This window comes from Talaromyces amestolkiae (genome assembly GCF_001896365.1).
Source record: "Talaromyces amestolkiae strain CIB chromosome Unknown scaffold2.1, whole genome shotgun sequence".
NCBI classification, from domain to species: Eukaryota; Fungi; Ascomycota; class Eurotiomycetes; order Eurotiales; family Trichocomaceae; genus Talaromyces; species Talaromyces amestolkiae.
Window position 1 is genome coordinate 1,685,780 of NW_024468038.1, and position 25,299 is coordinate 1,711,078.

The 25,299-nt window shown below is 47.8% G+C and overlaps 7 protein-coding genes across 7 annotated transcripts; 5 read left to right on the top strand and 2 right to left on the bottom strand.

Moving 5' to 3' along the window:
• Window positions 1–234: 234 nt before the first annotated feature.
• On the top strand, window positions 235–899 carry BHQ10_001839 (uncharacterized protein; the record flags this gene model as incomplete). Its single annotated transcript, XM_040873919.1, has 2 exons — window positions 235–535; window positions 595–899. The coding sequence occupies 2 exons, from the start codon at window positions 235–237 to the stop codon at window positions 897–899; spliced, it is 606 nt and encodes a 201-aa protein (XP_040730344.1).
• A 683-nt stretch (window positions 900–1,582) lies between these two features.
• BHQ10_001840 (uncharacterized protein) lies at window positions 1,583–3,574 on the top strand (the record flags this gene model as incomplete). Its single annotated transcript, XM_040873921.1, has 1 exon — window positions 1,583–3,574. One exon carries the CDS (start codon window positions 1,583–1,585, stop codon window positions 3,572–3,574), a length of 1,992 nt encoding a protein of 663 aa, XP_040730345.1.
• Window positions 3,575–3,931: 357 nt separating this feature from the next.
• On the top strand, window positions 3,932–5,455 carry BHQ10_001841 (uncharacterized protein; the record flags this gene model as incomplete). The annotated part of the gene is made up of 5 exons (XM_040873922.1): window positions 3,932–4,051; window positions 4,111–4,189; window positions 4,237–4,877; window positions 4,937–5,224; window positions 5,294–5,455. 5 exons carry the CDS (start codon window positions 3,932–3,934, stop codon window positions 5,453–5,455), a joined length of 1,290 nt encoding a protein of 429 aa, XP_040730346.1.
• A 5,196-nt stretch (window positions 5,456–10,651) lies between these two features.
• On the top strand, window positions 10,652–11,391 carry BHQ10_001842 (uncharacterized protein; the record flags this gene model as incomplete). The annotated part of the gene is made up of 3 exons (XM_040873923.1): window positions 10,652–10,684; window positions 10,740–10,912; window positions 11,064–11,391. 3 exons carry the CDS (start codon window positions 10,652–10,654, stop codon window positions 11,389–11,391), a joined length of 534 nt encoding a protein of 177 aa, XP_040730347.1.
• Window positions 11,392–11,910: 519 nt separating this feature from the next.
• Window positions 11,911–14,833, bottom strand: BHQ10_001843 (uncharacterized protein; the record flags this gene model as incomplete). The annotated part of the gene is made up of 5 exons (XM_040873924.1): window positions 11,911–12,986; window positions 13,043–13,123; window positions 13,171–13,346; window positions 14,280–14,724; window positions 14,809–14,833. The coding sequence occupies 5 exons, from the start codon at window positions 14,831–14,833 to the stop codon at window positions 11,911–11,913; spliced, it is 1,803 nt and encodes a 600-aa protein (XP_040730348.1).
• Window positions 14,834–17,982: 3,149 nt separating this feature from the next.
• BHQ10_001844 (uncharacterized protein) lies at window positions 17,983–19,938 on the top strand (the record flags this gene model as incomplete). Its single annotated transcript, XM_040873925.1, has 3 exons — window positions 17,983–18,353; window positions 18,421–18,899; window positions 18,956–19,938. 3 exons carry the CDS (start codon window positions 17,983–17,985, stop codon window positions 19,936–19,938), a joined length of 1,833 nt encoding a protein of 610 aa, XP_040730349.1.
• A 268-nt stretch (window positions 19,939–20,206) lies between these two features.
• On the bottom strand, window positions 20,207–21,972 carry BHQ10_001845 (uncharacterized protein; the record flags this gene model as incomplete). The annotated part of the gene is made up of 7 exons (XM_040873926.1): window positions 20,207–20,495; window positions 20,553–20,831; window positions 20,885–20,969; window positions 21,053–21,180; window positions 21,234–21,308; window positions 21,361–21,516; window positions 21,644–21,972. The coding sequence occupies 7 exons, from the start codon at window positions 21,970–21,972 to the stop codon at window positions 20,207–20,209; spliced, it is 1,341 nt and encodes a 446-aa protein (XP_040730350.1).
• Window positions 21,973–25,299: the final 3,327 nt, after the last annotated feature.

Sequence of the window (25,299 nt, forward strand, 5' to 3'; positions counted from 1 at the left end):
TTTCAGCCTATACTGCTCTTAGAATGTATAAAATCTACAACTGCCTGACAATTCGTGGATTCCTCTGGACTGTCATAAAGCGACTGTCGGTGCGTTATAATGTTATGTCGAAGATTAGGGCATGTAGTTAGCTTCTCCGGATTGCCCGCCTAAAAAGGTACCGCCACGGCGAGCTGTTTTTTTCCCTCTCCAAACACATTTTGTACATACCAAGTATATACAGATATCGCCAACATGGCCGCACCAGTAACCCCCGACAACGTGCCGACTACTGCCTCTTACGTATTCGCGACCGCTATCATTGCCGGCGTCGTTGGCTACTTTGCTGGTCAAGGTGCTTCGCTCGGTTTATTCGGTTCTTCGCCGGCGGCGACTGGAGCATCGAAGTCGAAGCGCGCGACGAAGGAAAAGGAAACAAACGAGGAATCAGAGTCTGAGGAAGACGAAGATGGTGCTGAGTTAGCGACATTTGATGGTAATCAGGACGAGGTGAAACTTGTTCTCGTTGTGCGGACAGATTTGGGGATGGGCAAGGGTAAGAAATTTCTTTTCTACATAGAAGCTTCAAATCGCTTACCACGTTCTTGATATCAGGAAAAATCGCCGCCCAATGCTCCCATGCCACCCTCGCCTGCTACAAATACTACTTCTCCAAAGACCCCAACTCGCCCATCCTCAAGCGCTGGGAAAACGGTGGACAGGCCAAAGTTGCTCTGCAAGTCAAGACGGAGGATGAAATGTTGGTATTACAAGCTCAAGCGATGAGTCTGGGACTTTGCGCGCGCGTGATACAGGATGCTGGACGAACGCAGATAGCTAGTGGAAGCAGGACGGTGCTTGGTGTTTTGGGACCGAAGACGGTTGTTGATCAGGTCACTGGTCACTTGAAACTTCTTTAATGACTGCATAATATATTCCCCTACGAACATGCCAAATGTTACTATGAATTACGAGTAGCCTTGGATCTGCCATCAAAATCCTGCTCAAAATGAAACGCAATCAAAATAAGAATGTTGGCTAGTCATGGTTTTTCCCTAACCTCATCAGCCGACGGCCAAAAAAATCAGTAAAGGGAGTGGGAATATGACGCCGACAGCAACTCAATCCTCCAACTGAATTCACCAATCCCCGTAAAGGGAAAGGGAGCTCAAAGCCAAAGGGTGTTGAGAGCTGTACATCGATCTCAGATCTGTCGACAGGAAATTGACACCATAACAGTATAGGAACTGAGAAGTGGCTCCTTTGTCGTCGAACTGCCCAGCAATCGACCGATCACAGCTTGTAGAAACAAACTGGCCAGGATCGCTGAACACAGACCTGTGTAAATTTTGTGATGAGGAGAGAGAAGAAGGAGAGATGTGGAAATTTTCTGAACGACATAAATACTACTGCACTAGCGCGCATTGTGGAGTTTGTCCGCAGCGCTAGTCCTGGAATGGCTCGGAGCGGATAAACTTGCAGTAACGCTCGCCGCCTAAATATCAGTGCTTGTTTAATCTTGACAACTACCGGCAAGCAATTCTTATTACCCTCACATCCGCTGTGGTCACACTGTACCGAACGGTGTATTACCATATAAAACATGGCGGACGCTCTGTCGATCGAGCAAAACAACAAAATCCGAATCGCCCTCGGTCTCAAGCCGCTCCCCGTCCCTGGAGCAGAAGCGCCCTCCGGACCCGTATTCAAAGAAGCCAAAGACTCTGCCGAAGAAGATGAGCCCGGTAGTACGCTAGAGTCCCGCGAGGCTCAAGGATACCAAAATTGGCAAAAACTACAAGATGAAGCCGACGCAAGGCGCAAAAGACAAGAGAAAAATGCCGCCATCAAAAGAGCACGCGATCTGGCGCAGCGAGATGCGAAACTAGAAGGAAGGGGTTTAGGTGATGCGAGCGCTGAATTAGATACAAAGGCTTGGTTGTCGCAGCATAAGAAGATGACCAAAAAGATTGAGAAAGAGAGGGCCCGGAAGCTCGCAGAGGAGCTTGCTGAACGAGATCGCGCCGCTGAATATACCGCTGCAGACCTTGCAGGTATCAAGGTTGCGCATGAAATGGGCGCTTTTGAGGATGCCGAAGACGGACAGATCTTAACACTGAAGGATGCTACGATTGATGAAAATGAAGAGGAGGGAGACGAGCTAGAAAACTTGGAAATGGTTGATAAAGAAAAGTTGAAAGAAAAACTCGAGCTGAAGAAGAAACGAACTGCCTACGACCCTATGCAAGCAGATGGTACTGCTGGCATACTGTCTCAATACGATGAAGAGATTGATGGCAAAAAGCGAAAGCATTTCACACTTGATGCCAAGGGTTCTACAAATGAAGAACGAGAGGCTAAGCGACAGCATGTTTCTGATCTGCTTAACAAACAGGTATTTAATCTTGATATCATACCTGATGCTCCCGTGTCGGACTACATGGACATTAGCGAGGTCAAGATAAAAAAGCCGAAGAAGAAGAAAGCCAAGGCTACGAGGCAAAAAGCAATCGACGAGGACGACATCTTTCCTCTTCCAGACGCTAATGGGGCCAACAATGGTGAAAATATGGAGGAAGATTCAGCACAGACAATTACAAATGTCGCGCCACGAAAGAAAACATACGACACTTCATTCGTCGATGACGAAGATTTGCAAGCTTCCCTTGCGATACAGAGACGGGCCGCGTTCAAGAAGCGCAAACAACTTCGCCCAGAAGATCTCGCACGCCAATTACGGGAAGAAAGTTCTCAAACGCCAATGAAAGTGGATGATGGAGACGGAGCAGAGGAACCTGGCTTGGTTATTGATGAAACGTCGGAGTTTGTGTCTAATTTACAACGACCGGTGATATCCGAGCGCCCTTCCAGACGAGCAACCACCCCACCTGAAGAAAAGGATGAGGAAGAAGGGTCACCGGAGGCAGGTTTGGCAGATGTGGATATGGAAGGTGCTGAAATCAAGGAAGAAGGCGAACTTGAGGCAGCCGAGGCTGGAACTGCAAAGATCAGTGGTACTGGCCTGGATGAAGAATCAACGCTCGACGAGGGTCTGGGAAGTACTCTCGCCATGCTACGTCAGCGTGGTCTAGTTCAGCAGTCCGACGCCGCAGACATGAACTCATTACATCGTGATCGCCAGAAGTTCCTTCAAGAAAAATATAAGCGAGAAGCCGAGGCCGAGAAACGTGCGCGAGCACAGCGTGAGCGAGACCGTGCCACCGGTAAGCTGGATCGGATGTCCGCCCGCGAGCGTGAAGAATATGCTCGATGGGAGAATAAGCAACGAGACCAGCAAGAATCACGACAGATTGCTGATGTTTTCAACCGCGAATACAAGCCCGACGTTCAGCTCAAATACGTGGACGAGCATGGTCGACTTATGAACCAAAAGGAAGCCTTTAAGCATTTGAGCCACCAGTTCCATGGTAAAGGCAGCGGCAAGATGAAGACGGAGAAGCATCTCAAGAAGATTGAAGAAGAGAAGAAGCGAGAGGCTATGAGTGCGCTTGAGAGCAGTCAGCATACTGGGATGAACAGCGCGATGGGAGCCACGGCCAAGAAGAATCGGCAAGCGGGAGTGCGTCTTGCTTAATTGTACACACTTGTTATATACCTTAGACGAAATATGAGAGGATAAATAGCATCTGTACGTCTAGTGTTTCAAAACCTTGTATTGTATTCCGGTTAATTAAGCATCACGAGCTGTCATGTGATGGCCACCTCGCGGTTATCGCCGATTGGGCCGAGCCAGCGGAGAAGCGCCGATCCAGAACAACAGAGTCAGCCAATTTACCCGCTACCCGTACTTGCGCCTTTCTTTCGACTTCATCTCTGAGTCAATTATTAACTGTCATCTGTGTGTGGATGTCTCTTCCCTCCATCTCTTCCCTTTCTTCCCTGTAATCTGTCTTGCCTTTATTTCAATTGCCCATCCTTTCTGTCTGCAACTATGTTGTCCACTCTGAGAGTTGCCAGCCGCCAGGCTGTCTCGCGTGAGTCAAACATGCGGGTCTTGATGACTGGAGTGCGAGCTGGCTCTACCTGGGCCAATGTCCCTCAGGGACCTCCTGTACGTCACTAGAAGCTGAGAAGCTGATTGATGTCAAGCTAATAAAGCATTGATGATAGGACGCTATCCTGGGTATCACTGAAGCTTTCAAGGCGGACTCTTTTGCGGAGAAGATCAACTTGGGTGTTGGAGCGTACCGTATGTTCTTCTCCAGGGGCGCAAATCATTATTCTAATTGTGAATAGGCGACGACAAAGGCAAGCCCTACGTCCTCCCCTCCGTGCGTGCCGCCGAAGACAAGATCGTCGCATCTCGTCTCGATAAGGAATACGCCGCCATCACCGGCGTTGGCAACTTCACCGCCAAAGCCGCCGAGCTCGCCTACGGCGCCGACTCTGCTCCCCTCAAGGAAGGCCGTATCGCCATCACACAGTCCGTCTCCGGCACTGGCGCCCTCAGAATCGGTGGTGCTTTCCTTGAACGCTTCTACCCTGGTGCCAAAAAGATCTTCCTCCCCACCCCTACCTGGGCAAACCACAATGCCGTCTTCAGTGACTCCGGACTCGAAGTTGGCAAGTACCGTTACTATAACAAGGATACCATCGGACTGGACTTTGAGGGTCTTGTCGAGGACCTAAAAGCTGCTCCCAAAGGCAGCATTATTTTGCTGCATGCTTGCGCCCATAACCCCACTGGCGTTGACCCTACCGCCGATCAATGGCGCCAGATCAGTGATGTGGTCAAGGAGAAGGAGCACTTTGCTTTCTTCGACATGGCTTACCAGGGCTTCGCTTCGGGTAACGCCGACAAGGACGCTTTTGCGCCGAGATACTTTGTCGAGCAGGGCCACAACATTGCTTTGTGCCAGAGCTTTGCCAAGAACATGGTTCGTCTTCCTTTTTTCCCCTTCTGGAAGTCTAGATGTATTCAACTAACAGTGATAAGGGTCTCTACGGTGAACGTGCAGGTGCATTCTCACTGGTCTGCGCTTCCGCCGAGGAAAAGAAGCGCGTCGACTCTCAGATCAAGATTCTCATTCGCCCCCTTTACTCCAACCCTCCTATCCACGGCGCCCGCATCGCGTCCACCATCTTGAACGACCCCGAGCTCAAGAAGCAGTGGTTGGGCGAAGTCAAGGGCATGGCTGACCGTATCATTGAGATGCGCAGTCTTCTCAAGCAGAACCTCGAGGCTTTGGGTAGTAAACATGATTGGTCTCATATCACCAACCAGGTATGCTCTCCCTCCCCTCTTTTTCTTGATCGTAATTTTTCATGATTCGACGCTAATATGGTTTGTCAGATCGGTATGTTCGCTTACACCGGTCTCACGCCTGAACAAATGGATGTCCTTGCCAAGGAGCACTCCGTCTACGCTACCAAGGACGGCCGTATCTCCGTCGCTGGTATTACCACTGGAAATGTCAAGAGACTTGCCGAGTCTATTTTCAAGGTTACCGGTTAAGTTCGTTAACTCATCATGGGTTAGGGTACTTCTTACCGAAAGGTTGGAAAAATAGACTGAAAATCAAAAGATTGGATCTGTAATTGTAGTATGTTGTTGGAGAGAAGGGTTGAAAGAATGTCTATACGGTGGCACAATATAGAAATAATATTACATTGAATAACATTTCTATTACCTCAAATATTGCTATCTGGGGTTCCGTTGTAGATGGAATTACTATATCTATCGAGCGATGCATGATGTCTTGATCTTAACCTGTCTACCATTCGTGTAGGTGACCGGTTCGTGACCACTGATGCAGCACACTACTCTCATCAGGAGGCATACGTTAATGATTGGCTGGCTTAGGGCATAATTACTATAGTATGGTGGCTACAGATGTCATACAAAGCGCCGTCGACGAAAAACTGCGTAGCGACCTTCGTGCTGGCTGGTATTGGTCTGCGTCGACATTAGTTCAGCAAGTAGTATCAACACGCCTCGTGTATCAGAGAAGCGACTTTTTCGAAGCACAGCCTAGTAATGACTATGTCGATTGTCGTTCATTTTGACATTGCTCACATCAGCAACAGCAACACCAAGTATGTCTGGTGTATGACCGGACGTGTTGATCTGATACAGTATAGGGTTATGGAATATGTCAACCGTCGTGACTCGGTCAAATAGGAAGAAAGTGGGTAATAACGTAGTCGGGATCTACAGAGCTCGTATGAAGTTGTCGCTCATGGCATGGCGGTTCTTTGAGACGGCTAGGAATCGGCACAGTAAAGATCGGTTTTGGGTATGTACGGAATTGATTCGAGCGTCGGTATACTCTTGCGATTGTAGGGCGACTCGTGTTCACTGATAGGCTACGAGCAGTATCATACCAGAGACTGCATTGACAAGATCTCGTCCAGCAACCAGATAGACAAGGGTACCATGTGCTTCTTGCTAGGGTTGAGATCTGTCCAGCCGAGAGGGTCGTGTCTGCAAAATCCGTCGGGCAAGCCCTAAGTCACCGCAAGCGTCGCTGAAAGTGAACACAATTGATATGACTGTGGCAAAATAAGGATCAAGTATCGGGATCAAGTATTAGGACCAAACTTGATAACCATGTAAATCTCATTGATTCCATCAGCCAATCATTTTTAACGTATATAACTTACATGATCACAAAACGTGTTTGTTGATGCAATGTCCTCGGACGTATCGACAAGAACGAATGCCATCGGGTCGTTCATATCGTACATAGCAGTCGGTGAACTCGAGAATAGAAGACCCCCATGGTTCGTCGTGCCGTTGGTTCTGCGGAACGCTTGCCAGCCAATCGCTATGTAACTACATACATTTGAGTATGTGCCTTGAACTGATGTCGGGTGACAACTCCTATTGTCTAATAGGTTGTTCTTCGCAGATAACAAGATCCTTGGTCGTCGGACAGTTATCACCGAGTACAGCGCTAGTCATGCGAGAAGCTCGTTGCGGACTTCATTCCAGTCAAGAGTAGAATAATCGAGTATACGTCGCATTGGAAGCTTGGATTCTTCGACATTCGATCTCGATACGACTGCATTGTTCGATGGACTTGCCCTTCTGGGTTAGGCGCCTGGTAAACAGTCACAGCAGGCCCAGAGTCACAAACAGGGTTGACGGATGGTCGACTCTTACATCTTGCATTTGAACTGTAGAAACCAACAAGAGTCGCCTAGTTGCTTGTGCCGACGGTTAGTGAGGTAGTATCAGTCCTCTCAGATCGAATCAGACCAGATCAAGGCTGAATGTCTCCAGCGACCCCTCTGGTCTGCAGGATTAGTAGCTAGGCGAAAAGAGCTGGATTGGATATCGTGCCAGCTCGCTTGTAAGTCGGACAAGTAAAGTGGAGCATTCCAAATTCTGGCAAGGTCAAATTGTGTAGTGCTGTAGGCTGGCGTGTTTTGAACTTGGGACCGGTTTATTCTCCCGTTTTCCGGTTTCTCACCGATGCAAACGAGTTGGAAGATGCATGGTTTGCAGACAGTTGTCACTTGCGGATGACATATGGCGTTTCATACCCAATAGTAAAAGAGGAAAAACAAGTCCGGCTGCAGAGTGGCACGAGATTAAAGCAAAATGATCAGGAATGGGAAAGTAACATGTAAATCAAGGGTGGGAGGAAGGGAGCCTTAGAAGGGTTGTTTGGTTCCTCACCTCAACCAGAACCTTTCTTGGCGCAACACGCATACCCACAACTCTTTTGTCAACAATAATCTAAATCGTCAGTCGTTAATCATGTATCTTTGTTGTATGATACTATACACATAAGAGGGGTAGCCCTGACTCGCAATAGTACTGTATGTATGTGTAGTTTGCAGTGTTCCAGGCGCTGGGATGGCCTAACCCATTTCACCGAACACAGGCCAAATCGCTTAGTGTAATTTAGTCCCCGTTTTCGATGAGACCGCAACGCTCGAAATGCGTGCACTACTGGGAAGGATTTGTCGAGGTTTGCTGAGGAGGAGACCACCTGGGGCTTTCTCGGCGTAACGAGTACCAAAGATACCGTGTGGACCGGCACAGGCGTGAGAAAAGAAAGAAATGGGACGTTCTGGCCCATGCATGTTGATGTCACTGCTCTTTTTGGGGGAGTTTCTGTGCGGCGGATGACGGTTGGGCTGTGTTGCCGAGAGACAATCAATAATTAATATCCTTGTTGACTTTAGTCTTTTAGCCCGCTTTTTGCTTATTGTGCCGGATCCAGTCGTGTCCCTCTCAGCAACCGTGGGTTGATTTCATGATGATCAGGCCGTCCGTGATTGCCCGTCCCTTCTCCCTGAGTTCGAGCCTAGTCGAGTGTCGAGCAGACAATGTTCTGACCTGCTGTTCGTAAAGAGATGTTGTCCTTTTCCCTGACGCGAATACCGTAGGTGATAGATATAATAGGGACCGGGGGCTCATAGGCTGGCCTTATACACAGCGTAGAAGCAAATATAATTGGTATTCGACCACCGAATCAATGCTCGCGCCATTCAGACCGTTCAGACAAAGTCTCGACCTGATAGACAGGCAATGGGCAAATTGACTGACTGACTGACTAATAGGGGCATGTGACGAATGAGACAGGAGAGTTTTGCTCTAATCCCGTAAGCCTTCGTCGTCGCAATTCCCGTTCAGCCCCTAGTCTCCCTGAGCAGTCGACGAAGTTTACCCTCTCGTACCCAAGATCTTTTTGACGATCTCGCCAGGGAGAAAACCCATCTACGCAGTCTACGATCTCTAGGAAGCCACGCTGATTATATACGGCAGGTGCTCTTTCCCTGGCCTCAGGATGTGGCTTGCTCTTTCCTCGACGACCAAGTTGAAGCCAACCACTGTGTCAGTGTCTGGCCCTACGTAGGAAGGCACGACGTCATTGGCGGTTGTGCAGGCTTGGCACTGACCGCGACACGGCGCACGCCACGACGTCATAGCTTCGCTCTGATTGGTGGATGCACCCCACACTCGAAATGCTCTATTTTTTTTCTACTGCTGGCCAATCGCTGTGCCCGAGTCACGTTTCAATAGATACTCCGTACACTCTAGCAGACTAGCCAGATACAACATAGTGTTCGTGAGCGCTATATTCTACTACGTGTGGTTTCTAGTACGTAGTTCTGTCAGTATGGAGTCCATATGAGTAGATGCACCAGCTCAGGTACGGGTCGAGGCTAAGGGAGTTTTCTCGGCATTCACGTCATACAGATACCCATAAAAAGATCTCATCATGCATCCGTAGCGTGTCTCTCTATATCCGTGTGTCTCATAGGTGCCGGCTCTCTCCCATCTGCTCTGTCTGCGAACCGACTCTCTTATGACGCATCCTCAGTCAAGCAGACGACATGCTGACCGGGCGACCCGAACACGATCTGCAGCGATGATGATGTACATGAGCCCTACGTAAGTTCGTTGCGCTGGGAGACTTCTGCCGTTAGCGAGCGACATAAGACGCGACCTCGACTAAATATCAAGCAGACTCCGTCCTCGAGGGATCGCGATGGTGTTGACTCTCCGTGTCTGATGCCGAACGTATCAGTGAGTTCCACTTTTATCTCATATCGTACCGTTGATGAAGGAACGCTGACGGTGCTCGTTTGACGTAGTGAACCAGTAGTCATGGATGTGATGCAAGTATCTGTCTGAGTGTAGCGCATTGCTTCTGAGAAAACAAGCCCTGCAAGTAGCTGCTAACCTACTCCTTCCAGGAAAAAGTAAGGGAAAGCAAGCTGCAGCGTAGTAATATCCGTCGTCGTAATATCGAGGCTTCTGACAGTGGAGGAACTATTATTGTGTGTGTCCCACTGAACCGCTGGAAAAGCAACCACCGTACCAGCCCCTCATCCCGCGCGCTACGCTTTCCCTTAGTCCTCCTCTCTCTTCCCTCTCGCTCTGCCCTCCACCATCACTTTTTGACACCCGGTCACTTGAACAAATTATTTCCTCTCTGTCAGACCTGCGCCGTCGGCGAATACTCTTCGAGACGCTTATTACTTCCTGTCCAAGAACGTATCACCGAGACTCCCCTCTGTTATCTGATTGCCCCTCCACATACTGTCTCCCACTTCGGCTCTTTCCTCTTTTCTTCTTCTCTTTCTTGAAGCTATCTATTATCGCAGCGCCGGTACGTTGCAGGAAGAGTGATACCCCTGAACGTTCTTGACCATCATCCAGTATTCTTTGATTTGTTCTGAACAAAGGTATTGTGTATGATTTGCATGGCTTTGACTTGTGCTAATAAGTTTATAGTCAGGGTGCTGATAGATTCATCAAGCCCTACCCCTCCGTTGCGGCCTCCTCAACATAAAGATCTCTTTCGGCGACCCTTACCCAAAACATACCTCAGAATAGCAACCGTATACGGTCAAATTACAAATTCAGAAGACCTGCGCGGCTTTTCAAAAGGCGAGTACAAAAATCCTACGCCGTCACCCGCATTTCAGAAATGTTGACTAATCTTTCGTTTTTACAGTTACCTTACAATCAGCTCCTAAACCAATCTCTCTCCGCCAAACGTTCCGGTTGCTTGCACATCACTGGTCTGGTCTTTACGGTTGCGCGCGCAGACAACTCCAATACACGACTCGGTGTTAATCTGCGCACATCTCGATTTCTCGATCTAGAACGGAGAGCAGCGTCCAATTATCTGGACGAACCACAAAAGCGCTTTTTTCTTCTACAGAAGACTCTATAATCGCCTCCAAAATGGCGCCCAGTCAGACCTCCAAGGAGGCCTCCGTACGTGTGTCGTAAACCTGCTCATTAAGAGCTTGTATGCTAATCAATGGCACAGAAAAAGGAAGGTCCTCCCGATCTTACACATTACCAGGATAAGCTCGACTACAACACATTTGAGCAGATCCTTGAGATGGACGACGATGAGGAGGAGCGAGATTTCAGCAAAGGAATTGTGTTTGGATTCTTTGAGCAAGCAGAGGGGACATTTGAAAAGATGGAAAAGGCACTGTAAGTGACCATTCATTGGAGATCCATTTTCTTGATGGTGTTTTTACAAGGGCTATAATGGGCACGTGAGCAAGTCACATGAATGGTTATGACACGTGCCTATATAGTTCAAGTCTTAAAGTTCATCTTTGACTAAGTCATCATCATACAGAGCCGCAAACGACTTTGACGACCTCTCCCAGCTCGGTCATTTTTTGAAAGGGTCATCCGCCACCCTAGGCCTGACAAAGGTCAAAGACGCCTGTGAAAAGATCCAACATTGCAAGGAGGATCTACCAGATGAGAAGGACGAGTCGGAGCGAGAAAGGTCCATTGAAGGAATCAAGAAGACCCTGAAAGATGTACAGGTTGATTACAAGGAAGTCGCCAACATCCTACGACGATTCTTTGGCGAGGAGCCTGTCCTCGATGATACCCCGGACGAGAAGAAAACAAAAGAAGAGAAGAAGTCTGAAAGTCCCAAAGCCGAGAAGAAGTAAACTGTCACTTCGAACTTCAAACATCAAAAGCTGAAATCATCTACATTCTCCTTGCATGTGTTGTGGATTTTGTAAAGGGGGCCTGCTTTTCAATTGGTCGTGGTGTTTTTATCTTTCTCTCTTCTTTTTTGCCCTATATATCTCAGCTGTCTGATGATTCAAATCCCATTTTGAATAGACTTTGCATATCTCTATGATTCAAGGATCATATCATACCATTATCCATTCATATCCATCTTTCATATCCGTGCTCATCTGTCTGTGTCATCTTTTATCAAGTACTCCATCCAGCTGCTGTTATTGATTTACCTTGAGTCACTTCGAGCCTAGCATGCGTGAGCAGGTGATGTTGTACAGAAGGAGAGAATATAATATCTTGCCTCTCGCAATATGCCACTATATTCAAGATTAAAGACGTTAGTGTATTCGCTATTTCATCCCGACCTAGGTATATAACAATATCAAGCTATGTATGTGTATATGCATGTATCTACACCCTCGATGCCTACGTAGGTAAAGCTAATCCCTAGCCTTTCTCTCATCCTCTTTTTCCTGCTTTCTCTCCGCCTCTTCCCTTCTCTCCTTCTGTCGACGCTCATTCTTCAATGCCTCCGTCACCCGCTCATCCTCCTCATCCCCCCTCTCATCCCAATCCACATCATACTCTTCCGCAACAGTCTTGATCTCTCTCCTCAACGAATTCGCCTCCTCGATCAGCGACTCCCAAACCTGCAGATCGATTCCGCGCGCTTGGTAGAGTTTTTGCTGACGACGGTTTACCGTAAAATCGAGCGCGGAGCGGTACGAGATTTCGCGGTTGTGGTACAGAAACCAGGCATAGCCGCCCATTAGCGTGGATAAGCTGACGAGGTACGTGATGGGTTCCATGGTGTCCCATCCGTAGTCGGTCTCGAAGGTGAGTTTGTACACGATGCACCACCATGAAACCATCACGCCGAGGCCGCCGAGGGCGACTCGCTGCGCGCCGCGGTGGGCGAGAACGTCGCATTCTTGTTTGATTATGGCGAGATTTTTGAGGCTTTTGGAGAGTTTGCGTAGTCGCATGCGGAGATAGTAGGTGCGGTCATTGAAGGAGGGGACAGCTACAGGGATTTTGCCCAGGGGTGAGTTCTCGATTTCGACGAGAAATTCTTTGACACGCGCTGCGTCGCGAATGAAGTCACCCAGCTCGGTGGATGAGGACCATCGGACAAAGGAGCCCTTGCGTAGGGCTTCGGTCTCTTTGTCTGTCTCTGTATTGCGCTCAGCGTCAAGGCTCTTCCCTACATCCTCTTTCTCGTCGGAGACGTCCCCGAGTCGAGCTATCTGAGAGTCTCTCGTCGCTACCGACGACTTTTCTTCATCTCTGTCCAGCGACTCCTGTTCATCATCTTTTGACTCGTCGACCCAGTTTTTGGCTTTTGGTTTCCTGGGCTGAATCGTCCCGTCTTCGATCTCGACGGCTAGAAAAGAGACGTGTGGTGGACGCAGTTTGCCCTTTTCGTCTGTGATGGGCGGGACTTCTGCTTGGATCAAGCGTTCGAGATATGATAGTGGTTGCTGGGAGTGTAATAGGAGTGCCAACGGTTCGACGTCTTTCTAATTAGCAGATGAAGATGTGAAGAGGTGAATGGAAGGAAACTAAACATACCCTTTCTGTCATCATTATAATCCTTCGTCGTTACTGGTAAAATCAACTTCAAAAGTCGTGATGGTGTAGTCAAGAGCTTTCCTAATTCCAGTCAATATCACACCCCTCAAAGCTTCAGGAGAGCTTACCCTTCGTCATAGCGGATGCATCTCTCTCGCGTTTCACTGGCGGTATCTGAGAACCCTCTCTCTGCCATGGTGTCTTCCTCTGGTTTTGCTTGACATACGACACAGCCTCATCCAGTTTAGAGGACTCATCATCAGGCTCATTCTCAGATTTTCGCGTTGGGTTGGTTTCTGATGCCCTTGACGGAGTTACGTATTGACGCAGCCATGTAGTTCTTGGATTCGTCGGTACGTCCAATCGATTGTGGGTTGATAATGGATAAATCTGTGATTTCCCGCTTATGAATAGATTGCTTCGAGTGCTATATTTATTTGTTGTTGCCAGCGTCCTCGGACTGTTGTTCAGGCATAATCGCGGTTTCTGCAGATTACACTGTAGTGCCACCCTGCTGCGAGCATTGCCCATACAGACTGCCAGAGAGACCATTGTGCAATTGAGGTCTGAAACAGCCTCACAGCATGGCAGTCAAGATATCAAGAGAACCTGGCAACATGGCCAGATCGCCACTTAAAAAGAAACTACGGAGTAGTCTAGACGACACAAAAGATGCCGCCAGGAACGCGTGAGCATCGCAACTACGTCATTGTCGGTCGTTACGTAGACAGACAAACAGTGCAAACAGGAGCTAGGCAATCCAAGCTCCCCGATTGGTCGAACTATGTCCTATATCCTTCGAGTATCTTAAATCTTTTTTTCTTCATCCCTTTTTCAACTACTGGCACTCTCAATTGATTGATCGTTCAAAATATATTCATTCCCGAACATACGCACTCTATACAGAGGGTCATCAGATTCGTCAAGTCATTATCATCATCATCGTCATCACAGAGCATCGAGAAATGCAAGCAACGCTATCAGTTAAACCCCTATCATCACCATCCCGTCCACTATTCATCATCTCATTCAGTTCTAGCGGGGCAGATAGCATTTCATCATAATGGTCATGTCATTGATGTCATTAGGGTCGTCATAAATGCCAGTGAGGCGTCGGTTTATTCTTCGTCTTGATCTTTTCACTTTCTCTCGTTTCTCGTTTCTCGTTTCTCATTTCTCATTTCATCTCGTTCGTTTTTGGGCAGCGTCTCCTACAGCTATGCTGTGGAGCTAGTACCGGTAAGCAAGAGCGCGAGTAGGAACCCCATGACGGCGGTCATGGTGATCACGAGTCATCAATCGCGCTCCGTCGTGACTCTCAGGACTACTCCCGCCGCTCCGACTGCCACCACTAACTGAAGTCGAGTCGCTCTCATCATGGTGCACAGTCCCATACCGTGAAGAAACTCGATGGCTTCCACGCCCAGTCCCAATCGCAACGGGCACCCCCTGCAAAACTCCACCGTGGTCATGGCCAGCGGGATACATGCCGTCATTCACTGAGAAATTCCGACAAATCAGGTACGCGCGCATAGCAGCGTTCTCGCGGGCCATGACTTCGGACTCGCAGATCGAGTCGGTTTTGTATTCGCGGTTGTTCACTCGGACTACGCAGGTGAAGCCTGTGGAGCTTTGGAAGGAGTCATAGTGTGGTTCTGACCAGTGTCTGCGTTTGCAGAGACCTGTTACTGTCAGTCAGCACATATGCCACGAAATCATTGGCTTGTTGAGGATCAGTAGCAGGGATGACGAAAGATGAAACATACTTGCAAGGTAGAGGATGTAATACATGATGATCTAGAATGGAACCCCTTTTTCTGATGGCTCACTGCCCAATAGGTTCAATTCCAAGTCTCGACGGGGCGAATATGAGGCGCGAACGGAACTTTTTTTTTGTCGTGGTGGGGGTAAACACAAACGCACGCGCACACAGTCTTTCCTCAAGAGGATAATGAGTGAGGCATAGATGGTCTTGTGTCAGGTCAGGCCAGATTGTGTCAGTCAATTGATGCCCAATTCGGACCCTTTTGTGAGGCGGTTGCAATATTGTCTAGTTGTGCAGCTTGTGGTGTTGTTCGATATCATGTATCGACTAAAGGATCTTAGTGCGGGATGGAAATGATTTCTGAGGAAAAGAAGATCGGGGATCCAGTTGGGGTATAAATAGGATGCAGAGCCCGAGAGATTCAACTGTTGGAAAATATCTTTTGAATATTTCCCCTCGGCAGTGATGGGAGGTGGCAAGAAATGGTTGAAAAATCTGCAGTCGACAGACAGACAGACAAACAGTCTGTAATTTTGCTTGCCGATACGAACTGTCAAGTATCTTCTTATACAGCTCAAACAGCTTTGCAGCTTTGCAGAAAGCTCAATTGGAATAATTAAAGCACGAAGACAAAAGCAAAAATAAAATAAATTGAACGGAAAAAGAGCGGAAGAGGGGTCTACGCATAAGAGATACCTTTTACTTCTTCCAGTCTTCTACAACAATCCCGACAAAATACTAAGCCTCCAAGCAGATCCCCACGAGGATAAACCAGAAAACAGGCAAAGTCGCGCACAAGCGCGCTCACAAAAATTCCTAGTATGTTGTCTGTGTGTTTTATGTGTGTATGTATGTACGTGTGTATGTAAGTAAAGTTGCTGATTGAGCTAGTTGTACACTCTGGTAGGTATCTGGAACGGACGGACGGGGTTGATGTGCTGGCATGGCTGCTCTCCAGTTGATGAAACCCTAGGATCCAGTCTGAGGTTTTAGCTGGAGCCTATGACGAGTGAGGTTGCTTGTCGATCCAGCGTTCATACTGATTAAAAGAGAAAGCACACCGAGAGCTTATTCTGAGTTTTTGTCTGGCCTTGTAGTGCCAGTGGTAAGTTGTTGTTCTCTGATTAGGGTTAGAGATGTGTCTCTCACAGAAGATGACTGAGGGGAGCCAATTGATCCAATTTACCCTGGACATTGAACATACTGAAGAATTTTGTTTCTGCTACTTACTATGATCAATTGACACTTTAATCAACGCCTAGGTCCGCAACTCCGCTCCTACATATGTACAGCATCCAGCATCCAACAAACAACGTTTCTCCCCCGCAGCGACAATTGCCGCCGTACCATTTCAAGCACAGTAACCACAATGGACTCGCTCTGCATTAACGGCATTCCCAAATCACCCTAACCAAATTATTGCTCTGGATTACACTATATGATGGAACTAAACACGGCACCGAGGTGAAATTAATTGAGCGATCCCTCCAATTGGCAAGACCCGAGAGAGACTCCATAACGTCTCCATTAGTATGGCTCTCAATTCGATTGGAACACCGTATGCATTTCCGTGTCGAAAGAGAAACTCGACATGCCGCCAAATTACGGTGAATATATACATAAATCATCATCCTGGTCAATTCTCACGCACTGCCGACGATGCATTGAGATGCAGAGAAGGGTCTCAACCAATCCATGCATCGACGATGATAGGTAAAGTTCATCACCGGTTTCGTTCTAAGTAGTATTTCCAAAAAGACAACGAGCAGGCAACAAGAAGAGGGGCAATTAATAACGTTTTCGAAGAGCAAAAAGAAATCTGTTTTCCATTTCCAAGCCTGCATGTCATACATGCCCAGTTGCATTAGAGGCATCTTTTGGGGCTAGTGTGGCTAGTCAGACAGGCAGCGTCGAATGCATTGATGAGTTGTCAATTCCCGATGGTCTCGCCCGCTGAGTTGGAACTACAGAATTTGCGAGCTAGCATGTGGAGAGTCGTTGTGTTTGAAATCAACTTTGAGTACGGAGTTGCTGGTTTTAAATTGTTTATCTGTCGGGTTCAATCTGGACATTGATAGGGTGTCGCTCATGGTACTGTAGTCGAGTACATTAATGTACCCGGGTAGCATTGATACCTTCATTACTTCCAAGTCTGAGTCTCAGATGTCTTTGTGCACGTTAATTTCCCAAAAAAGCTCACTTAGATTTATCGCCTACAATTTATAATCTAGGACTAGCGTCTAAACAAATGCTAGATAATTATCGAGATCGCGGACGGCACAAAAGCCAGGCGATATTCCAGTCTTATTTTAGGGGAAGGTTACTCGATTCTCACTAGGCATCTCATAAACTACGTTCCTCGCTATCATAGATTTCCTGCGTGAACTCGCTTTCTCGGTGTATATCCGTTATTCCCATCCTTTGTACTCGAATCCGCTGAAAGCAGTATTCCGCTACAAACAAGTTTGAAATGGTGTTTCTCGGTGCTGACTCTCTCTGTAAAGATAGACCTCCCCTTAGCTTCGGACAGTATCTCACTGTCGCCGTCAATGAATCTATCCCGAAGATTACAAAGACCATGTTTAACACCACTGCGTTTACGACAGAAAGGTGTTTGATTTAGGCAATGAAACTCATTAAATCTCGTCATCTGACCTATTAATGCAACATTCTGATAGCTCTTTCAAAGATGCTATAGAGAAAGGAGAATTAAGGATGATTCAAATTTGTTGGATAGAAGGGAGGTGCTCGGCCTCCATAAGAAAGAAACTGTGTGTGACAAATCTGTCTACCTAGGTACAAAGAACTTTGGTAGGAAAGAGGATATAAGTGTCCTAGGTAGCCACAGGCATCATACAGGTCATATCAAACTTTCACCACAGCATCATTGACAGAATCAAGATATAACTACCTCAAAGGCAAACCTACAGGAAAGTAGGTCGATCCATTTTTCTTTGTGGTGTCTCATCTTGCGGTGTTTTCCCCTTGATGCAATTGCTATCTTGCCTTATGCTTTCTCTTCGATTATGATTGATGATTATCTTTCCTGGTGCTCTACATTCAGTTACGATGAATGTCTTTCCTGGCTAGTGCTTCCTGTTCTTACAGATCAAAGCTCTTGCTCAACATGTCTCGTACAATGATTTACACTGCTGATTCAATATGCAGATCGAAAATGTCAGCAATTCACCGTACAATCGCTATCGAGGATGTCGACACTCGGTGGCCGTATCGTGCCGGCTTTCCTCGCCTCCTTCGTCCACGCGTTAAATCACGACCCATCGAAAATGAGGCCGAGATTCCAATCTCCGAAGCCGATTTTGAAAGACTGAAACAGCGCATCAATGAGATCACGGAAGCCCACGGCATCACACACCTTGATACACCTAGAATGGTGTATCGGGCCCATTCGTCCTCCGTCTCTCAGGCTCGTATTGACTTGTATTGTGTCTACGACAAAGGTCTCAGTCACAGCAAGACATGGGCCAAGGCTGTCACCGAGATCTACGAAGAAGCGAACATGCTGTGTGTTCCAGGGAAGGATCGGTGTCGAACTCTATGACTACCATTACATGGCCACTTATCGTTTCGGCCCCTGCCCACCAAAAGAGAGGAATGAGATGTCCATGAACTGGGAAAAGGGTCAGAACTATCGCCAAAAGATCCTTCAATTGTTCGAAAACCGCCCGCACATGTGGCAAGTCATGGTGCCTATTGGCCTATATGCGGAAGGCAAACGTTCCCAAGATCACAAAATGGTTATCTACTTTGATGCACTGAATGCAGAAGATGATGCTTGGGATGAACTTGAAGAAGCAATGCGTTCCATACTTCCGGAGGATATTGGTATCGAGATCCTGCAGTCGACCGGCCCACTGTTTTGCAATGACAATTTGGCACCTTTACATAATGAATTCAAGCCCAAGTTCTCCGCCGATAACTACATCCGACCTCCGAGGCCAGGCTGTGAAGTCAGTATTGCGCGGAACGATTTATCTTCTGGGACAATGGGTGGCTACGTTATGACAGAAGCCAAGGATACCAAGAAAAGAACAACGTTCGGAGTCACGAATGCTCATGTTGTATTTGGTAGTAGGTTTTGATCAAAGCGTGGACTGTGTTGTTCGTGACTAACATGGGAGTTACAGAGCGTAGGGAGGCTACTTTCAATACGCAAGCCGGCGACAGTATCGTGATCCAGTCTCCGGGTGAAGAGACTCGCAGAAGAAACGAAATCGAACTTCGCACTGCCATCGCAGATCTTGAGGGTCAAATCTCGAAGCAGACTGAAATCATTGAGGCGGTGAAATTCTCCGATCCCTCTCTCGCTGAACGATTGGATGGACACGTGAACTTGATACAGCCTACTTTGATCGAGCTCAAAGCTTCTCTTCAATTGACGGAACGTGATGCAACTATTGGACCAGTTCAGGTCGCAAGACTTGGCTATCGCCATTATGAAAGACCATCTTCGGTGTCATCGGGTCCAGACTATACCAAACTGATGATGGACCTTGCATTGATTCGGATGGACTGTCTCGAGAGAGAGCATCCACGAGAAATCTTTCTCCCAGTGAACAGAGAAAATCCGCGTATACCCGGCGATACGACCTACAACTCATGGGAGGTGGACTCATTGGGGAATTCTATAGATACCAAGGAACGTATCAGTGTCGTTGCAAAACTGTCTCGGCAAGGTAAATACACCATGGGACATGTGACCGAATTCAAAGCCGAAATCGAATTCCCTGTTGACCTCAAGAATGGCGGCGCCAAGGAGATTCGAAAACGGTCTGCATGGGTTGTTTCCACGCCTCCCATTGATGGAAATGATCACAGGACCCAACTAGGCGATTGTGGATCGCTGATCCTTGCTGCGCATGGTTGGGAGTTTGGCGGCTCTGATAACGAAGTGGCGATGCCGAAAACGTTGAATGTTTGCGCTATGAAGCCATTCGTTGTCGGCCTACTTTTTGGTGGTACTGACAGAGGCGATGTGACACTCTTCACCCCATTCGACACAGTGAAATCGGAGATCGAGTCCTTGACTGGAGAAGAGATGGTGTGGCCTCCAAAGCATTCTACCTGTATGCAAAGATGGGAGGAAGGTTACATGGACGACGGACTCTAAGGCACTAGTCGTGCTCGGCCACAGCTTGCTGCGAAAGATTGTATTTGTGACTGGCAGCCCCTACGGCTGCTAATGTAAAATCCGCGAACAGGACCTTAAGCCTTCATAAGAATAGGAATAGTCAGACTATAGGATGTCGTTGCAACCAACTAGAGTTGATCCTAGTTCGCTGGCGTGTGCCCGCCTTCCAGTAGAATTCAATAATCAGAAACGTAGATCCTCCAAGGTATTATCTATTTTGTAACAAACGTTTCTCTTCCGGGAAGTTCTATATAGGCTTCTCCTCACACCACCTCCGCAACGCCTCCGCATTTTTATGCGGAATCGTATAAATCGGATGAAAGGCCACGAGTCGATCGCACTTGTCTACTATGTCCCTGCTGGCTTCGTCGTCTTCGGTCGTGGTGATCTTGGCAGGTACGCTCTTCCATGAAAATGACGAGGCGAATACGCCGCCTATACGTGATGAGGTTGTTTCTTGCTCGGTTTGGTAGTGGTAATATTGTATTGTGCTCAATCCGGTTAGGGTGTAGCATGTATGATATGAGTCGGGGTGTCTATTCAGCCATCAGAATGGGTATTTGTCTGTTTGTCGGGTTGCAAGGGGAACTCACTTTCCAGGCTTGTCGCGAAGACCTCCATTCTTATTCTGACAGCAATTCATGATATACCGCGCCAGACCTTCGCGACTAAACAAATATTGAGGCACTTTTGGGACTGCGTCTTCGTCCCCATGTGGCCCGTTCAATGCTGACTGTACTAATGGCCAACAATCGCCTACCCAGTGACTATAACAACCGTCGACGAGTTTGTTGGTACGACCTGAGAACCCGCCTTCAGGTGCATACTGTCGGGCTGAGAGCCAGGATACTAATAGTGGGATATCCATATACCTAATCATCGCTTCAGTTGAAGAGCTTTCACCTTCACAGATGTGGAATCTCACCTTGTTATCATGTCCTTTGGCTGACCCATGATACACAGACATGCCAACACACAGAATGCATATGCACCATGGGCCTCTGCAGCACCTGGTTTGCCGGATAGCCCGCCTTCGTAGGTTTGMCCTGCCACTTCGTCAGTGCTGGCTATCGTAGCGACTTCTCAAACTCACATCGAGACAGATACTCTGGAAGACCGTCTAGAAATGTGCGCAAGCCATGTTTGCGCACTTCAGCTTCTGGGGGCAGTTCCAGCGGTAGGTTTAGAAGAGATATTGTCACCATTGCGCAATAGGCACCTCTGATGCATATGTTAGTATATTTCAATCTCATATCCTGTCGTTCGATACTCACCGGACGTCTTCCTCCCCATCTATGACCAATTGAAMCCCTCCATCAGGTTGCTTCAGCTGTCCCAGCCATGACCACCTGCAGAGCGTGAAGTTAGTAGGGTAACATAGACGTCTCAGTTGAATCCTACATTGCTCCGCGATCGACCACCTTATATGCATCCTCACCCCCTACCAACGCCAAACTCAGCACAGCAGGAAACGTAGAGGCCAGATGCGACATCTGACCATGACCTCCTCCAAAGCCGCCTGTAGGATTTTGTGCTGCCGTAAACGTCGCCACCACCCTGCCAGCATGTCAGCACGAATACCCACAAAAACGAATATCAATGCAAAAATAAGAAATCCACGACAACCACACAGAATCCACTAATCCCTTCATCAACATCAACCCCAGGACAAACAAATTCTTACCGCTCTCGATATTTACTAACATCCTCCCCCAACAACGCCAACCCGGCAAGCGCCCAATAAGACATCCACGGCCTACTCGAATCCATGGCCACAAACCCTTCCGGGTAATCTTCAAGCGAGTCATAAAGGTACTCAATATGCCGATCTTTCATCAAATGCGATAACCCGAATTCATTCAGATTCGACTTTAATGTGCCATCGCGGCCTGTTAGGAAAGGAAGACATTTTGTCACGGTTTCATCTTGGTCTTGGCTTGTTTTGGTTTCTAGAGAATCTTGAAGTGGAGGTAGGGTTGTGAAGAGAGACGAGATAGAGGGTTCATTGGGCATAGTGCTGGTGGTGGTAGATTCAGGTGATGAGTTTTTGATGCGGCGTGTTGTTGAAGCTTCCCCGCGATATTCTGTTGTTGTCGCTACTGATGCTGCTGCTCGCGTACTCTGTGGAAATCGGATCTTGCGCCGTGACTTCCCTGACGCCGCCACAATCGGCATGGGATCACTGATTTTTTGTTTCCCTAGGTGCTATTAAATGTTGTGGCGACGCTGCACTTGGAGCTTGTACGTGATGATGTTGACGGAGGAAGATTTTGATTGGGTGGGCTGTTCTCGGTTGAGGCCGCCGAGTTTCTTAATTCGCTTACATCACGAGTTAAAAATCCTCCATTTCATGATGTCGTTCCAGAATCGAATGATAAGATGTATCTTTGTGATTTTTTGATACGGGTGGCAGGAATAGTATCCACGGTTATTGCCTTGATATCGTTCTCGACGTCAATATATACTCCTACCTGCACATTTGAATTTGAAGATACTCATTCGAAACAACGTTAACCTGTTCCCTATCAGAAGCTCTGTCTACATTTGATCACCTCAATGGTAGCAAGAACCCAGTGCTCTGTGTAACGTATAGATCTAGAAGAGCGGAATAAGAAATCGACCATGCCAATTAACAAATTCTCAGAGGACTGGATTTCGAGTCGCTGGCTACTCCTTTCATGGAGTTCACACACATTCCAGAACCAGCTCTTTTCAATTTACCGTGAATATTCTCGAAATACGATCCAACGACAGCATCGATCTCCATTGGACAATATGTCGGATGATCTCAACTATATACTGTGCCAAGCTGCTGACGCAGTGGAGGCTGATAGGTGCTCTCTTTGAATTTCATGCCAAGTACGGCACTAGAATCCTTGTGGATGAATGACCTGGAGACTGTCTGTATCACGAGGCATTTTTTGATCATTGGAGGAGTGGGTTGGTGGCGAGGATGCTGGCAAACCTTTTGAAGCAATCAGAACGCGTGTTCTTGGTATAGGAACCGAATAAACGTGATCAAATAAGCACGAAATCAAAGAGTAGAACATTAGAAAAATACCTGCAAGTCTTGTCATACAGAGATATCGCTAAACAGACAGATCACATCAATATCCGTAGCGAATCCGGGATAAACCCTGCTACAGCCTACGCAGCCTACGCCGCTTTACCTGCAAATGTGCAAATCTTGTCATTGACCTACCTGGAGGCTGGTCGCATGCTTGACAAGAACTAGCCTGGCATGAAGAACCTAAACTATTGATTTAAGTGCATGGATTTGCCTTTGGTGGATGTTGAACAGCTGTCATCTGCAATCCTGCCAGTGTCTGCCTTGCAAAGTGGACACACTATCCGGTGTCTGAGCTTCAAGCCTTGATTTCCCATCATGATAAGAGTCCAGTGGGACCTTCACATATTAATCCAAAAAGTTTACCTTGAAGGACGAAGGTTTGCTGCACAAACGCATGCGATTGACCTGATTCGTCATATTGCAGTCACATGCGCTCGGAAATGAAAAGACGCGAAATAGCCAAACGCACTGGTAATGGATAGATCCCCTGCATTGAGCATTGTGTGCCAGAGCCGCACCGGGTAAGTCAGATGTACTCGTGAGAATGAGGTATCTTCGTTCGCACTCCGCAATCATTGACGATATTTTCGGTATCCACGTACCCAAAGTGAATATGTATCGATAAGTACCACGCCCTGAGGATAATCCCCGATTTGTCGATCAGCCGAATCCCCCGCCACAGTGCTGTCAAAACATAGCGGTCTGAAAGCCCGCATGCCGAAAAGATCTTCATCTGCAAATAATTTCTGAAAAGGGAAGCGGCTAAACGTGAATAAAGATGATATGCTTCGTATGCGTGTTGTGCGTTTAAACGACGTATGCATGCTAGCCAAATACATTATTCAACAGATGCCGAAAATAGCGAGAAAGTCATGACCTGACTCGGAACTAGCGATATCTAGATAGTCAAGGTTTTGGCTTCGATTTTGTGCTGCTGACATATACGAAGCCAGGCGATTTCAAGAAGGTCGTAATCTGGACGCGCTAGCGCGGTGACGATCGAGCAACATCCCAGAAAGAGAATGAAAGTATTCGTCCATTCATCAAAGGCGCCAAAAAATCGACATGCAGCATGGCAGACTCTGTGACGCGGACGTGGCGCCATCTACTGTCATTCGCTTCTTCCAGTCTCGTCCGACAGCTGGAGTGGTATGGTTGGCTCGGATGAGGGATGCACAATGCATGGTCAGATATGGGACGGCAAACTAGACATGTGTGCAGTGCAGTGTGCAGAGTGCAGTCTGAGGGCGAGTTGGTGTACAAACTCCGTAGAGTCCGTACCGCAACGGATTCGGCCGTTTGAATCAATGAGCGTCGAGCGTTGTGTTCCCGTGACACTCATGCCATAATGTCACGACCCACCGAGACCCATTTCACTTTTGCAAGTTACAAGACTCAAGACTAAGACCTGTAGTAGATGGACGTGCGTGTCAAGATAATGCACAGACACGGACATACTCCGTAGAGTCCGCGCTAGTACTCGATACACCGTGTCGAATCATCTCTGGGCCATTGGCTGCGAACACGGTTGAGGAGATACTTACATAGTGATGAGTGCATGGAGGCACTGGTAACTGTATCGCGGTACGGGACGTACTGCGTACCATTGTCATGCAGTACGACTCCACGGCGTGCGCCTAATGACATTGAAACTTTGAGAGTGAAAACGAAAAATTCAGCCAGTGGGGCATCACCGTGTTATTACTGGATTGAGTACAGTCTCGCCTTGAAAGTTGCACTGTTGTAGAGTGTAGACTAACCAGACCAGGGAGGCTTGTCTGGGCGTGAGATTCGTTGGCCGATGACACCAGCCACCATCGACCGTGATGCTACCTGGTCATTAAACAACCTCGCGTATCGACTCAATCCGTCAGTCCATGAATAGTAAACACGTACAAATAAGGTGCTTGCATGAACGCAGCGATCGAATATATACATGGTGATTAGCGGACAATCGATCGGAGGCATCGCAGCACGAACGCGGGCTCATTAATGAGGCTGGACTGGCTGGCGACGGCACGGAAAGAGACAAGGCTCGCTTAGGCATGATCTTATCACGTTATCCCATGTACATACGTAGTAACTTATCAAAGCAGCGCTATCTCTATCAGCCTATCAGCCTATCATCAGCACCCGCTAGCGCTGTTTCGGACTAGCGCGAGCATGGTCCCGAGCGGTGATTGACTGGCGCACGGCTGGGATGTTGCCGCTAGACCAAATAGAGTAATATGGAGACCAAAGAGAAAAGTGGGAAAAAGTGGAAACTGGAC